General features: G+C 41.9%; 1 protein-coding gene and 1 non-coding gene across 3 annotated transcripts in view; both read right to left on the reverse strand.

Annotated features, from left to right (window-relative positions):
- The window catches only part of LOC107597897 (kin of IRRE-like protein 1), a 48,586-nt gene extending 36,733 nt beyond the window's left edge, over window positions 1-11,853 (reverse strand). For both annotated transcript variants that reach the window (XM_016289102.1, XM_016289101.1), the window contains exon 1: window positions 11,621-11,853. In XM_016289102.1, the coding sequence (XP_016144588.1) occupies window positions 11,621-11,669 (49 nt within the window). In that variant the 5' untranslated portion in view covers window positions 11,670-11,853. The remainder of the gene's footprint in view (window positions 1-11,620) is intronic.
- A 4,874-nt stretch (window positions 11,854-16,727) lies between these two features.
- On the reverse strand, window positions 16,728-16,801 carry trnar-ucu (transfer RNA arginine (anticodon UCU)). The gene has a single exon. It is a non-coding gene; the product is annotated as a tRNA-Arg (tRNA).
- Between the last annotated feature and the right edge of the window lie 361 nt (window positions 16,802-17,162).

Raw genomic sequence — 17,162 nt, forward strand, 5'->3', positions numbered from 1 at the left:
AGAGCGAGAGAGGGCTTGTATAGTTTTCATTATGTGGGTTATGCTGCAGTGACAAATTTAGAGTGTCCTGATTTTCTTGAGTCACTGATCCCTGGGTACCAGCAGTAGTCCGTGCCACACTGCCAACGTCCTGACCGCACAAAGACGTGGTCTCACACACACACACACACACACTCCGACCACACTTACACACCACACTCGTGTCAGGAACACACCACTTGACCAACCTGAGAGAACGGCCTCTCATCGAGGGATCGCCGGATCACAAACCCAGCACACCAGCAAATTCACTTCTGTCAACAAACATAAATCCTGAAGATGATCAGTTTGCACTCCAGGACTGACTGGATCCGATGGAACGTCTTCGGATGTGTGTGTTACAGTACGAAAATATTCCAATGCGCAACAAAGACTGAGATGATGTCATTTTAAATATAAACCCCTTCATGAATAGAGATAAAAATGGATAAGCTCCACCCCTTTCCCATTAACCAGAGAGAACTCTGTGGATTATATATTGAAAAGAGAGCTCTTTAATGCATTCTAAAAATACCACTTTTGACTTGTTTTCCACAATACATTTCTAAACGTTTTAAACTTGTCTTGTTTTCTAAACATAAATAAATAAATAAAATGAAAAAGATCAAACAAGAACAAATATCTACTAATGAGGTAAGAAAAATACGCATGTTTTCCCTTTGAATAAATTAGATTTTTCTTACTCCACTGGCAGAATTTTTTAACCTTAAGCTTACTTAATTTTGATAATTTTTCAGAAAACAAGACATAATAGCTTATGTCATTTAGCTTGTATCTTAATTTAAGAGTGTTTAGATAGTTGGACTGAAAACAAGGCAAAAATACTAAATAAGAAAAACATTTTTTGCAGTGTTGTTAAAGAAATTATGACACTGTAATTTGTTTTACAATAATTTATTAATTTTATTTATTAATTTTATTATTTTGTACAAGAACAAAAATACTAAATAAGAAAACCATTTTTTGCAGTGTTGTTTAAGATATTATGACACTGTAATTTGTTTTTAAAGTATTTATTTATTTATTTTTGTACTAATTAAACAATAGCCCAATGACATTTTGCTTATATCTCAATTTGAGAATGTTTAGATAGGCCTATTTGTATTGGAAAAGAAGAGAAAAAATATATATATTTTTGCAGTGTTGTTAAATAAATTATGATATTGTACTCTTTTTGAACATTAACTACACTGTACACTGTTCTAATATTACACAAAAATAAAGGTATCTGGAAACAGCATTGATGGTGTCCCATCACATCTTACTGGTTTATTTTTTCCATTCTTTTAGTACCAGTTAAACAATTACTCAATGTTTTTCGAGATGGCAAGTGAGAATGGAAGACAAAAAAAGACTGTCCCCATTACCTTCCCTGGCATATTTTAATCAAAACAGACCCTTCGAGGTAAAAATCCTAGATACCAGTAAAAGCAGCACTGTCACAACGTCAGACAAAAAGAGCCGAGCTGTTCAAACTCCTCGGTGCGCATGCAGCACAACGGACCAGACACTTGTGTGACTTCATGCGCTAGCCGCTCTCAGACAACAAAGGAGTGTGTCTGAACAAGGAATATGTCACCTGCTGCGGTCAAGGTGCCTGTGCCAGAGCGACGGGAAAACGAACATCTGACACCTCGACAAAGAACAGACAGCCACTATCAATGCTTTCGATGCTCAAATGATTTTATTGGCCATTTCTGATTTCAGATGTCGCTGGCTCGTTAAATTGTTCTGTGCATTGCTGTCATTGATAAATTAGCACCATATAATTTATTAGTGCACATAAAGCTGTCATAATCATTACATCCGTCCCATTTTTAATGCATCCTATACAGTAACCCCTCTCTCCATGCCTTTTTTCATCCCCTGCTCTCCAGCTCTTCAACCAATCAGGCACTTTCACTGGCTCATAGTGTTGCGCCACCATAGCAACAGCTGACGTATGCAAAAAAACTACCCCAAAAGTTTTTTTTGCTTGTTTGCAGGCATGTGTGTGTACGCATGTATGCAGTTTGCTTATGTGTTTGTGCGTGCAGGAGGCATCTTTGTGCTTTTTAACATTTAAAGAGTTAAATAAATGTCCAGTTACCTAGTGTTTTTGAAGATTTCAATTGAGAATGCATGTGTGTGTATGCATGAACGTATGTGTGTATTTGCATGTGCCTCCTGAATGCATGTGTGTATATGCATGTTTGTGTGTGTTTATGCATGACAATGCATGAGTTTGTATGTGCAGGAGGCCTCCTTGTGCTTCTTTAACATTTAAGCAGTTGACTAAATGTGCTTTAAAACATTTAAACAGACAGATAAATGTGCTTTTTAACATTTAAACAGTTAAATGTCCAGTTAAACCCACCCAATGTTTTTGAAGATTACAATTAATGCGTGTGTGTATGCATGTTTGTGTTTTATGTGTGTATTTGCATGTGGAGGAAGCCTCCTTAAGCTTATTTAACATTTAAACGGTCAAATAAATGTGCTTTTTAACATTAAATAGTTAAATAAATGTCCAGTTAGACAATTACCCAGTGTTTTTGAGGCCTCATTATGCTTATTTAAAGGGGTCATATGATGTGATTTAAATTTTTCAAGCTCTTGGTGCATAAAGAAGATCTGTAAAGTTGCAAAGACTAAAGTCTCAAATCCAGAGATATTCTTTATAAAAGTTAAGTCAACCATGCCTACCTAAAACGACTCGTTCTAACACATGTCTATGTCACTATGTGGGAAGATTTGCATAACGCCGCCCAAATGTTCACGCAAAGAAAGAAGGCGTAACTTTTATTCTCGCTGTAGTATTGTTGTTGCCGCCGCCACCATGTCGTGAAGACACTGTGTGTTTCGTTGTGAAAGTGAAACTACTTTATTTGGGCTTCCAAAAGAGGACGATATCCGCTTCATCATGCCTGGAGCTGATCCGTGCTGGTTGCTGAGGAAATACATCAACTTTGAGCTGTGGATCGCCAGATCGGCTTTCACTGTGAACGAAGTGGAGTCCAGCCCCGGGTCGTCACATGTGGTTGCCGCAAGCCAGCTGGATGCTCCTTTGTCGAATCTGCCGGCCGCGCCGTTCTCAAGCCCACCCGCCTCTGCTCACTCAAGCCGGCCTCCGCATACTCTAAGCCGCGGCTCACTCTAGGCCTCCGGCCTCCGCTCACTCAAGGCCACCGTGTGTGACGCTGTGTTTCGTTGTGAAAGCGAAGCTACTTTGTTGGCCTTCCAAAAATGGACACGACTAGAAATCAGTGGTTAAGTTGTATTTACAACACTGTTCCAGAACACTTCAACCCAAATATTCAGATGTGTGCAGCACATTTTATGGAGGACTGTTTCCTGATCCTGGTAGAGTAGACTACAATGCCGGCTGTTCTGACTCACAGAGTGTTAGTACGTTTTTTTATATTTAAAGAATTTGCCACTGATGATTCAAACGTGAGTTTTGAGCAGTGTAGAGTAGGGCTTGTTGTTTGTCATTTCTCCGATCACAAATGCAGACATGGTTTTATGTTTACACTGCGCGATGCAACGCAACGCATAAAAAGACAGTATAAGTCATTATAATCCATAATTATGTACCCACTGCATGCAACAAATGCCTCGTTTATAATGGGTTTTAATGTTTCTGTCTCGTGAGGGGTGAAACATTTCCGTCACACGCTTGAGGTATTCGGCCAATCACAACGCACTGGATAGCTGCCCAATCACAGCACACCTCACTTTTCAGGCCGATGAGCTTTGTAAAACTCGACGCGTTTCAGAAAGGCGGGGCATAGAGGAGAAACAATATTGTACAGTATGTGGAAAATAATGTGTTTTTTGAACCTTAAACCACATAAACACATTTCATTACACCAAATACACAAAATAATGTTATTTTCAGCAGCATCATATGACCCCTTTAACATTTAAACAGTCAAACAAATGTCATGCAGGAACAACTGCAATGAAAAATGGTCAATCAAAACCTAAACCACCCAGACAACATGTTTTTACCGTAACTAGCTAACCGTGTACGAGCACTTTGCTTTGTTATGTACAGATCTGTGTGTCCCTTTCCTTTGTCAACATTTCCTCATGTCGTCTCTTATTTGTCTGCAGCCTCATGCGACGCTTTTCCTCCATCATCTTCCCGCTTTGCTCCTCTCGATTCGCCCTTGCCATTCCTGACAGCAAGGAGAAACGCCTCTTTCCCAGTGTCGCTCTCTTATTCTCATCTCCCTCTTCACACCTCTCTCTCTCTCTCCTTGTCCTCTTACCCCCCATCCCTTATTCCTCTCCTTCTCGCTCTTTGTCCCTCTATCTGTGCAGCCCAGCGTTGCTATAGAAACCGATCTACTTGAAATAGGAGGGAAGGAATATTATTTCTCGCTTCTTCCCCCATTTCACTCCATTCTCGGCCACCGGGTCTCATCTCCTGCAGCATTTATACAGTTGATTTTAACATTATTTATTTGCGCGAATCGTTGCTGGAACTATTGTTGCCATGACTACTATGGAAACGTTGACATAATATTACATACAGTGACCATGGCAACCTCAAGGGTCATCAGCAGAGCTATGCTAATGCTTGGACGGACTGTCCACTTCCAATGGGCCGAGGCTTGAAGTATTACCTAATACCTTACAGACGTCCTTTTAATGCACTAAATATTTGGCTTTCCAAACAAATATCAAGAGGCTAGGAATGCCAGATGTGTTTTGTGTGTGTGTTTTGTGTGTGTGCACGCATTTGAGGAAACACGCACAATCTGGCATTAAACTTGCTCTCAGAATACAGAGAGAATTTACTGGTTTCATCATATGCCTTTAATTTTATGACTTTGACGTACTTTGATGCAAATGAATGGAAATCACTAGTCATATAAAAAGCAAGCATTCCACTCAACTGTGGGAATCTACTTCAATGTCGATCTAAAGATGAGTAACGCTGATGAGTAACTAGCTAGGAGTCATTCATGTCTGATTGATTTTTACACACTCTTATGTATTCATCACTAGATTCAAGTCAACTTAAAATGCAACGTTTAGGGATGCTCCGATCCGCCTTTTTCGCCTCCGATACCTAGGGTTCGGTATTGGCCGATACAGATACCGATCCGATACCAGTGAAGTTTTTTCCCCCCATTTAAATAAATCTAGAATTTATATATCTCTGTGTGGAACTGATACTCATTATTTCACAAACTACTAGATACAGACTACTTCATTATAAAGAAAAATAAAATAAACAATAAATATGAAAAATTAAAAACTGCAAAGCACAAGGGGAAGAGAAATTGATGCGTAGTGTATTATATCTGTGCAACAATTATTGAGCCTTTCTTTTAACAGTCAATTCGCACAATCGGGAAAAAAAAAAAAAGAATCTCGGATTTGGATCGGCTCTCTCTGACCGATACCTGATCCGAGAAAATGGCACTATCGGAGCCGATACCCGATATGAATATCGGATCGGCACATCCCTAGCAACATTCACAACATATTTTACTTCAGACAGAAAATTTTACCCATTTATGAGTGATTTTTCATTTTTAACTAAGAAATTAGGGCCGGACTTCATTTTATCATTTCGTAAAAAAAAAAAAAAATTTGTACATGAAGCAAACCAAATCAACGTTTTCTGTAAAATATGCACACACACACACACACAAGTATTTAGGTATTTTGACAGACTATTATTTCATGCAAAGTGTATCATGAGAGTGTTTTGGGGCAATTTGCTTGTCACTAGCCGCGTTACCATTACCCTTCAAATTGCGCAAATTGAAATTGCGAAATATGGAAATACATCAATTTTGCAAAAACTCCCATATAAATCGCAAAAAAAGTTTTTATGCTCACATGAAGTGGTTTTTCAGCCCATTCAAAAAAGAAATATATAACAAAACTGCAATAGAAGTTTTTTTTTTTCGCATTTACAAGTGACCTGGCGTACGTAAAAGTCACATGATCAGTCTTTAATAAAACGCTATACTTTAGTGCGACAAAAATGAATGGGATTTTTACTTCCGGAACCCAACTGTTGCACTCCATTGATTGAGTAGTGAAAAGTGGGCGTTACATACCAGAATGGAAACAAGCGGTTGAGGAGTAGTTGTTTCAGAGGTGAAGCAAGTTACTAGAGTTTGATTTAAGTTAATGAAATTAAATATTTTTTTTGCTAACAGCTAACAGCCCATATTTTGGGCTCATCAGACTGCAGAAACTCATAGAGGTTTGGAGGGTGAATAAATGACAGAATTTCTATTTTGGGTGAACTATCCCTTTTAACTTTTTTTGGATTAACTTGCAGTAATGAATGATCCTCAATAAGCCCAAGAACATGCGTTAGGAAAGTCAAAGGGGCCATTTTGAGTTCCCATTGACTTTAGTGTAGAAAAAAAAAACATTTACAATGCATCTTTGTATTGAGTCAGCACCGGAACAGCTAGCGTTTTAACAGCTCTACATTTTGGTCCACAACTTCACCGGGTGACCGGTAATAATGCTTTTGATGCAGAATGCCTCGCTGTCTCCCCAACTGTGAATGGCCTTTATTAGGCCGGCCGATTGGCCAAATTCGTCGAGCAGCTCTCCCTGATTTGAAAACTTCAGAGAACGAGAAATGACATCACCATCATCATCAGCCACATTCCATTGCAGTGGGGGAGGGGAAGCGGTGGGAGGGGTGTCTGAAAAACTCCCCACACACACACAGATACAACAGAGGAGAATCTCATCAGTGTCTACAAGTACAGAGTGGCCTCTTCATCATGCGCTCTCTTTTAATTCATGTGCTTCTCCATCTCTCTCTCTCCCTCTCTCTTTTTTTTCCTCCCGCTCCCATTCCATGACCCCTCCCCCTCTCCTCTGACTACAGGAATGTAAGAAACACATCTGGAACTTATTAGAAAGAGGGAAGGGGGAAAACGAACTGGGGGATGGAAAGAGGGAGAAGGGAAAAATGAGAAGACTGAGGGAGTGAGGAACGACAAAAGAATGAAAAGCAGAGTGAGGGCCAGAATAAGGGGCCACTCGACAAAACCATTTCTGGAAAGAAAGAGATGTGCAATGCAGGAGCGAGGACCAATTTTAAAGACATAGTTCAGCGGAAATTTCAATCGTGTCACTATTTACTTGCCATCATGTGCGAACCTTTCTTTCTACTGCAGAACTCAAAAGGTGAAATTATGAAGAAAGTTAGGGTTGGTTTTTGTCCAGATGCAAAGAATGGGAACTTTCAACTTCACAAAAACACTTTAAAAGTGTCAAAAGTAGTATATGACTCAACGTGTTATGTATAAGTGCTGTTATAACGGAGCTAATAGTCTACTGGGTTATTAGTCAGACTGCTGCTCAAATCTAAACTGCAGCATTTACATGACATTTTAAAAAGACAAATTATTAACTTCTGACTGAAATACAACTGAGACAAATGTGAATTCGTGAACAAATCATTCAGTTGAGTTCAGTGAACCAGATCAACTGAATCATTGAAAAGAACTGACTAGATAAAGAATACTATTCACAATTCAAACATCATTGCTTACATTTTTAAGGTATTCTATGATGCTTTTGCACCTTTTTTGAGGCTTGAAAGCTCTAGTCACTATTGTTGTATAGAAAAAATGCCAGTTCATTCCTCAAATTCTCCTTTTGTGTTCTACAGAAAAAAAATGAAGAAAGTTCAGAATTATGTGAAAGAACAAGAAAGAATTTTCATTTTGGTTGAACTATTTCTTTAAACAGCCCAAAATAACAGCTAATGCTGACAAAATACAATGTGAATGAATGGAAGGCTGTTCATGTGAAGGGAAACATGGCATGTTCAAAATCATTTCAATGAGAAGGGATGTGGGAGCCCCTAAAAGAGGCGAGGGGGGTTCAAAGATCCTCGTCTAAGCCAGCCTTTGAACTTTTCCCCCCTCATATTCATTGGAAGCAAGAGAAAGAAAGAGATCGGAGAAGAGAGGGTACGAGCAGCCTCTTCTATGAGAGCAGTCAGGCATGAGAAATAATGCCTTTCTCTCCCTCTGGCCTAAAGCACTCCCCCCTCTAGCTCCCCCTTCACCCATCCACCCCCCAACAACAACAAAAAGAAAACTCCAATCTTTGTCAATTCAGTTACTCAACTTCACCCACCTGTCCCCAGTGCCGTCTTTTCTTACAGGCTCACCTCCAGACACGACGACACCCACAAACACACTACTTGCTTCCATTAGAAAAAAAGAAAATCTACATATTTTCATAATCGACTAGTCAGTGGGTTGCCTGAACAATGAATTGTCTAATTGGTCTTAAAGTTGCAATGAACTGTAAGTAGCAAAAGGTATTTTATTCCATATTGTGACACATTTGAGTAAAATGGATTATTGAAAAAGAAAAAATGTAGGGTGGGGACTTGGTTTTGTCATCGGTTGTTGATTGGATGGAGGCAGATCTGAATACGAACTTGCAACTAATTGTAAGCAAGAGGCAGGGTTTAAGTTGACTAAATGACTGGAGAAGTCCAAAATGCGTCACCAGAGAAGTCAGTCATTTTCACTGAAAAAATGAGTCATGACAGTCTGCTTAAGAAATATGAGGTCAAAACAAATAAAAAAAACTAAACATACAGTACGTAACCAAAACATGAACTGAAACTAAAAATGAAAAGCGAGTGCAAACAAAATGGAATGTCGGGGTCATGATTCACTTTTTCATTTTAAAAACCATAAAAGAAAAATGCCAGAATGCTTTCCATTACCACATACATTAGTATGCACTAGAAACTAAAGATTACAAACCAATTGCTAAATCATATCTCATCTCATTCAAAAATAAAACTTCTGTCATCACCCTCATGTTGTTATAAACCTGTATGGGTTTTCTTTCTGTGGAACACACAAGTAGATCGTTTGAAGAATGTTGGTAATCAAACCGTTTCAGTTAACAGTGACTTCTATTGTACGGTCAAAAAAAGCCATTTCTTAAAATATCTTTTTATGCACCACAGAAAAAAGAAAGTCATACAGATTTGGAAGGATTCACCCAAAAATGTTATTTCTAGTAATATTAACTCACTCTCAGGAGAAACAGGCTGAAAATTGTATGCGGATACCCTCTGCAGAAGGTCCGAAATCTCATTCTCAATTGTGCTCAGATCCAAAAATGGTGAATCAATGCGTCACATAAATGACACAACAAGACAATGTTTGAAGATGCGGAATGGACAGAGACCAAAATTTCACTCCTTACCAATTTCAGTTCCTTACACAAGGCTATCATGTGGTTTGAAAATGGCACAAGTGTCATACAGTTTGTCTATGGTGTTTTTGTTGCATTGTATGAAAACCATTTAAAAAGTGTTCCATGAAAAAAAAAGGTTTTCAATGTGTTCGGAATAAGACGTAACACAGTAAATGAGACGCTTAGTGAGCTATCATTACAAATAGAGCAGGTGGGCTCAATACAGCTCATGGAGATCTACCTTCAGTTCTAACCCTGCTCATACACACCTGCCTGTAATTTCCATGTGAACCTGAAGACCATAATTAGCTGGTTCAGGTGAGTTTGATTAGAGATGAACGAAATCAACTCCACGGGAACAGATATCCATGAACAGAAGTTGAATATCCACGTGCTGCACATTCATTCCACAGTAATTAGTGGGAAAAAAGTTGCTTTATTTCTTCCTTCTTTACATGCTGAAAAGTGATTTATTAACATTATTAATAACTGCATATGATTTTAGATTCAACAGAGTTCTTAGTTTGTAAAGAGTTAACAATTTCAGGATTCATGGGACGACTGCAGGTTTTATTAGAAGCATTGCTTCTGAATGACTCCTGTCTGCCAAGATGGAGTGGGCCTGATGCTTAGGCTCACGTTACAACCGTTTTAATAAAATAACACCTAACATGTTTAGGAATGCCTGACAAACCCATAATGAACCAGACAGAAAAATACTGCTAGCTAGGGTATCAAAAACGGAAACGTTAGTGTATCTGATCTGCAACCTGGTCCAGTTTCGAATACAAGCACATGACAACAAAGAACATCCCTTACAGTATATGTGCATGTAGTCATTTCTTGGGCAGGTTACTATGCTTCACAATGTGTTTAATGTTGACCTATATTACTACACTGCGTACAGCACCATCAAACAGCTATTAGAAAGACAATGGCTGCATTGTTGTGAGGTCATCACAATTGCCTCTGCTAACCTTATGAAAGTCATTACAGTAATGCACCTCTTTAAAAGAGATATCTGATGGGCCAACTTACATGCCAAGTCATGTTGCTCTATGAGTCGAGGCGACTGACCCGAGTATATTAGCGTTCCTACAGCACCGATACCTAAATACTTTCTATCTTAAGACATAATAGCAATAAATCATTACAAATGACCTCAGTGCGTGTGCATTACTGTACAGTTGTTCCAACAAATCCAATGTATGCAAAACTTAAATGAATATTCAGTCACTTAAAATCAGTCAAATTGTCACATTCTGCCTTTTGTTTTCCACGGACAAAATGAAGTCATACAAATTCAGAACAACACCGAGGTTGAGAAAATGATGACTACATGAATTTTCCTTTTGCTACCTGTAATGCATATTGTGCATTTCACACTGTACTTTCATTCATTCTAGTGAGTCATTCTGTATTCTGCTTCATGTTTTATAACACATTGTGTGATGCTGAACAAAGCCATGTCTGAATCCCTGAAAGACCTGAATCTCCCCAGATCTTGTCTCATGCTGATGTTCAAAGCAGCCATCAAGAGTCACCTGGACCTGTTTTCAAAAGGTATTTCTCGATGAATATGCATGTTTCTGCTTTGACTGTGGACCTTATGAGAATGGCTTACATCATCTGTTCTTACCTTACCGGGACAAAAACACGCCCCTCACCTATGATGGAGTGGTCTGTACCTGCGCTCCCTCTCTCACTCACACTCACACTCACACACACACACACACACACACGCACATGCACAGTGTGTGATAGTAGACAATAGGGAGGGTGTCCGCATAGGCGCGATCACGGCAAAAGATGCTGTAATCTAACAGGTATAGCGCGATGCTGTCGCCTAGCAACTCGCTGGATACATTAACACAGGCGCACCTGGATTTGCAACAATGCAAGATATTAATTAGCCGTTCTGTGTGCAGTTAAAATAGTCGGTTATTTGTGATCCAACGCACTTGACTGTGAGTGCGTGTCAGACGGGCGCAGGTGCGGAAATTACCTGCGTGAAAAGCAAACGAAGTGGTGCGTTTCTTGATGCGGGAGTCTGTCAAAGACCCTCTGCGTGCGTATGCATGAACGTGTGCATGGGCGCGTGTCCTTCCCCCCCTCAAACCTCTCGTCTAATTTGTATTCTCATGACGAGAGCATGTTTGACGGGAGGGAACGCCGCTGGCAGAGTTTATAGTCATCCCTGTTATAACGGAATCGAACGGAATCGAACGTGGAACGCAAAGGTCACGTTGCACCTTTATGACCGGACAGACATGGACGCTGTAAAATCCTCCGCACATCTGCCCCCTTTTCGTTCTCATTTGCGCTCACACATACGCAAGTTTGAGCTCGCGGTTCATCAAATGGAGTCTCTTACCTCTGTGAAAACTCAATGCCAAACTCAGAAGCAGCAGCAGTCCCTGCATGGTTCAAATCTCCGCATGGGGAGCGTCAAAATCCCTCCAACGGTGGATTATAATCCTTCCATTCACGTGTCGGCTGTGTATTGCCCCTTTTCGCCCCCCTTCACTACTTTTAGCGCATTTCCAGTCGTTTTTCTTCAGCCGTTCCCTCTTTTGCCCTCCTCTCTTGCGACGCTCCGGTTTCTTATTAGTGGCACATTCCTTGTTCATCTCTCTCTCTCTCTCTCGTGTCAGCAGCTGCTCCCCCCTCCCTCTTTCTGTTTCTTTTCAGCGATGTCCAATTCATGAACAAATCGTTCTCTTGAACTGAATCTTTTCAATGAATCGGTTCACAAACTTGATTAACATAATCACTGAATCTGTCCGAGCGGTTCTTGAGTCAAAACCGATTCGTGAATCAGAACATTCTTTTTCGGAGCAGAGAGCTGCATGCAAAGTTCGGGTTAATTCATTAATTTTTGGACCATTATGAGGAGCAGAGTACTTTTGGTTATGCTCCAGGTGTGTAATCTGAATACCTTCCCGGACGTTTCATTGATCCACCACGCTGGTACTGTATTCTGACCCATATGTTCTTTGACCTACTGTATGTCCGATCCGGGTTAACAACTCACCGAATCAATGAACCAACAATTGTTATGCTCGATTCGTTGTGAGATGAGAACCGATGAGTGTGCATCGCATTTGAGAGAGAGCATCTGGAGAAAAGTACAGGTTTGATTGATGGGGCCTACAAACAAACATAGGCCTACTAGTTTTAAGAAATATTAATATAACATAGACTTTGTTTTTATTCATCTATCAATTCTACAAAACTTATGGTCGCGGGAAAACTTAGCCTACTAGGTTATATTTTAAACTTATATAAGTGAAAGTGACATGTGGCCAAGTACTCACCGACAGGACCTGTGACGCTAATGACCACACGTCCAAATTGTAGAATCTGGCGAAGGTATTCTGCGAAGACCATCCAGCCGCCATACAAATATCTTTGATAGAAACACCCTTGATAGAGACAACTGCCCTCGTTGAATGGGCTCTGACACCAATAGGACATAACATTCCCCGGCTGGAATATGCCAAGGCAATAGCGTCGACCACCCAATGTGATAGCTGTTGTTTGGAGACAGGCTGCCCTTTGGCGCTGCCTCCATAGCATACAAAAAGCTGCTCAGATTGCCGAAACTTAGCCATGCGGTCGATGTAAACTCGCAAAGCCCTCACCGGCCACTACTTGCGCTTTGAACGGTGTCGAGAGTGATTTAGGCACGTAGCCCAATCTTGGCTTGAGCGTGACGTTACAATCACCTGGTCCAAACTGCATGCAGTCCACATTCACAGAGAGCGCATGCAAATCCCCCACGCGCTTGACCGAAGCAAGGGCGAGCAGCAGCGCTGTTTTAAGCGAGAGCTCCCTCAAGCCGACAGTCTGAAGCCAGAGCCAGATCCCAGGATGGCACTGTAGGAGGGCGAGAGGGTTTTTGTCTTCTCGCACCTCTCAGAAATCTGATCACTAGATCTAGGTCGTATTCAGAAAGCTCACGGGATGAGTGGGAGCGCTGTATGTTAGCAAGGGTCGTGCCTTGCCTATCAATGGGGAGTGCGAGCCTTCTGCTGAATATTTGAGCGACACGGACATGCGAGAGGTTCCACGGCCGAGTGTGAATCCGCTATCACTGGAGGAGGAGAAAAAAGCTCTTTTTGTGAGGGTGTCACAGACTTTATTGCATTTTGAACATACACAACACAGACATTCCCGTAGTCACCTGCAACAGCCAAGGGGAATTCAGACGCTTCGCGGCGGGCTGGCCACTCGGCGCTCTCCTCCTCTGCACCCTCCCGTCAGGAACGAAGCTTCTGTTCAGGCGGGGAGCTCCCCCGGGAGGGCTGCCTTTCTTGAAGCCGTGAAGAGAACCCCTTCGGTGTCCTCTGCCACGGAGTTTTGGCACGAACAGACGGCTCTGGGTCTGGCGCCGATGAAGCTGAAGTAGAGGGGGGCCGCTTCGACGGCCGATTGGAAGCAGATGAGGATCTACTATGTGCAGGGGGTTGCGCTGCAGCCCGGCGTGGCAGGAAGTGACTTGCCTTGGAGCACTTTGCGATAGCCTCCACACGTTTCTAAAGAGGCCGGATGGAGATACAGGAGCGTTGAGCAGCACTCTCCTGTCCGCGTCCTTAAGCTCAGTGAGTGTCAGCCACAGATGCCGGTGGAGCACAACCATGTAGCCCATGCTCTGTCCGATTGCCTGGGCCACCTTCTTTGTGGCTTTAAGTGCAAAATCCGTTTTCAGGAACTGTGCCTGAAAAACTTGGAGCACTGCCATCATGTGCAGCGCTGAGATCGCTTCTCCGAGGCGGCATGCGCTTTGTCCGTTGTTTTGTTGTAAGCACAGCACCCGTTTTCAGGGAAGCAGAGGAACGGTAGAGGTGCGCAGCGATGGATTCCTCGACGGGCACAATGCGCGTATATCCTCGGGCTTCCACCCCATCAACTTTAGTGAAGATCTCCGACCCGTCAGCGTGAGAGCGAGCCTGTTGGGGCGCAGCCCGCGCCTTAGCGACCTCGTCGTGCAAGTCGGCGAGGAGTGGGGCTTGCTCCCTCGGAGTGGCCGCTCGGCGGCCCGAGTGAAGGAACCACGAATCCAGCTTGCTCTCAGTTGGTTCGTCGGGGGATTCCCACTCTAGACCGAGATCGCTCACAGCCCTGGTAAGAATCCAGACGAGCTCATCCTGGAATGCAGCGTGTCCCTCCACTTCAAAGCGCTCCTCTGGAGTGCAGGCCCAGTCCTTCTCGGATGCCGTTAGGGACAGCGCCTCGTCAAGATCGTCGTCATCCCCCGCCGCACCGAACGAGATAATCGAGATAAGCGCCAGAGGTGGATTGAAGACTCTCTTCTGCCAAGCACACCGGAGACCGTGGGGGGTAAACTGCGCCTTTCTGAGCGGTCGCCCACGTGCAGCGGTCGTCCCACCAGCGGATCACTGGCGGCGGTAGGACGTTGCCGAGAGAAATCACAGAGGGCGATGTTCCTCCAAGCCCTAAGCACCTGCACTGAGAATTCCTCTCAGTGCGGGCAGCCCGACCCGGTGAGTGCTGCCTCCGCATGGGCGAGACCCAGGTCCCGAACACAGCGTGCAAACGTTGCACATGCTGGAATGCCTAGAAGGAAATCTGTCTTTCTGCGTTTTCTCCACAGCTGTCTTCGATTGGATGTGTGAAAGAGGAAGATTCTGAGCTTATGCCGCCAATACGGTGCATTATATAGTGGCGGGGGCCCCGCCCCTATTCACCGTCTTGGCTGGCATTGGCCAGTGAGAGTTGCAACTTCACTGGCGTTGTGCAATAAGATTTCAGGTAGGTTAGGAAGGAAGGGAGTCCCCAAGGCATTAACGCCATGTCGAGAGACCGTTCTCGAGAGGGAACAGACAGAGACATAAAACATTTATATGAGGATATGTAGTGTTTTTTCATTACAAAACACAGGGTTTTTTTGTGCCCAAATATAGCTAGTCATATGTAGGCGAGTAATTGACAGTAGCGGATTCTTACCTAAAATTTACATTAATGCATAAACAACTAACCAAGAGTAGCTAATAAATAAGTTACCAATGCACTGAACCAAAGCGTTTGTATTGTTAAAAGGGAAAATAATTCTTTGGACATATTCAGATTTTTTTATGAGAAAAAAATGTTTTGACATAAACAAAAAAGATGTTAAATCCTCTGTTCTATTTTACAGAAAGCGCTTTTTTCCCTCTACACTTTGAAGTGCTTAAAATATTCGCTGTTTTTGAACCGGTTCTTTTAAACAAACGCTCGAAAGAACCGATTCGCTGAACTGAGTCGAACTGCCATCAATATTTCCTTTTACCCTGCCCAGTTCAGTTGCCCTCCCTCTCTAGAACTCCACAGCGACAAAAAAAATAAACCCCGCGGGAGCGAGGAAGATAAACCTTCTGCTTCATGCGCATCGTACAGATTGGACTTACATTTTTCTCCTTACAGCCTTGTTGATGCTTGTTGTTGACTTTGAGGGGCAAAATGTTGACATAGCATATTTGCTGATGGTCAGATGTACTGTAATTGGCCAGTGAAGATGGAAGATGGAAAATAGAGAAACGCGGTTATGAATTGAAACCTGTCTAGGAATGCAATTGCAGTTTGGCAATACAAGGGTATTTAGATCACTCGACTGTCAAATATGAAACCCTGGGGTTACTGTCATGATCTCTTTCAGACTAACGTTTACTGAGCGTATATTCATATGTTTGTGTGCTCTTCCACCTGCTGGACAGAACTTGAACCACAGGACAGAATTCGGACTAGTGACAAAATTACAGGGGATATCAGTTTTGATTGAATGATAACGTTATCGTTATAAGCTTCAGGTAGAGGCAGTTTGCTACCCTGTGTCAAATGGTCATGCAAAATACAATTTTGCCGCATAAAAATATTCCTGAGTTGTATTGCATTGTCCCCTCTTATTCATGGGTAAATTTGTAATATATGGTGGCTTGAAGTACTTTATGCAAATGAAATAATGTTTACTATTTAAATAATTTAATTTAAATGTCATATTTACCTCTGTCTCAGCATCACGGTGTTCAGCCAAAATGAAATGTTTTACGGGATTAAAATAAAACGATGTGCATATGTGAGCGGGTTGAGTTAAGAAATACTAGGTGTTAGAATAAGATATAACATTAATGTTTATAAAATTAAACAGCAATTTCATTTTAAATCATTTAAAATCATTGTCACCAGTGTGTGTGCGTGTGAAAGAGAGTTTTTAATCAAATAAATTAAGCTAATCTTTGCTTTTTGTTGTTGTTGTTGATACATGTAAATTTACAGTGATTGGATATTGAATTTGTATTCATTTAATCAGTCCATATAAAATGTTCTTCATTTTTCAGGGTTTACATTTCTTACACTATTCTGTATGCTTTTAGTCAACGCACACAGGTAAGCAGCAGCCTTAAACTATTACACTCATTTCTTTCATGTGTACTAAATGCACAAAAAAAACAAATAACATTCCCCATTCGAGAGCTGCACTGCATCTCTGCCGGGACTCGAACCCGGAGCCTCTGGATTAGAAGTCCAGCGCGCTATTCCATTGCGCCACAGAGACCGGGCCAATAAAAATCGATCAGACCCGCTTTAGAGACACTCTGCACAGCGTATGGCTTCATCAGCATCCAGCAGCATCAGGACCACACTGCCGCCATTTTGGTTCTCCGCGGACTGCCAGTAGGGGGAGCTGTACGCGCAACTAAACAGACGCTTTGAGCCAACATGGCGGGACTCCCAGTGTTGCAACTTAGTAATTTTGTTGCTAAATTTAGCAACTTTTCACACTACCTTAGCAACCTTTTCTTCCAAAAGCACATAGGAACAAATTTAGCTATTTTTAGAATTGATTTGGCTATTTTGAGCAACTTTTGATAAGTGACTCAAACGATAAAAAGGCACACAATTTCCATCTAAATCAC

This window comes from Sinocyclocheilus grahami, unplaced genomic scaffold, assembly GCF_001515645.1.
Source record: "Sinocyclocheilus grahami isolate Dianchi unplaced genomic scaffold, SAMN03320097.WGS_v1.1 scaffold240.1, whole genome shotgun sequence".
Taxonomy (NCBI): Eukaryota; Metazoa; Chordata; class Actinopteri; order Cypriniformes; family Cyprinidae; genus Sinocyclocheilus; species Sinocyclocheilus grahami.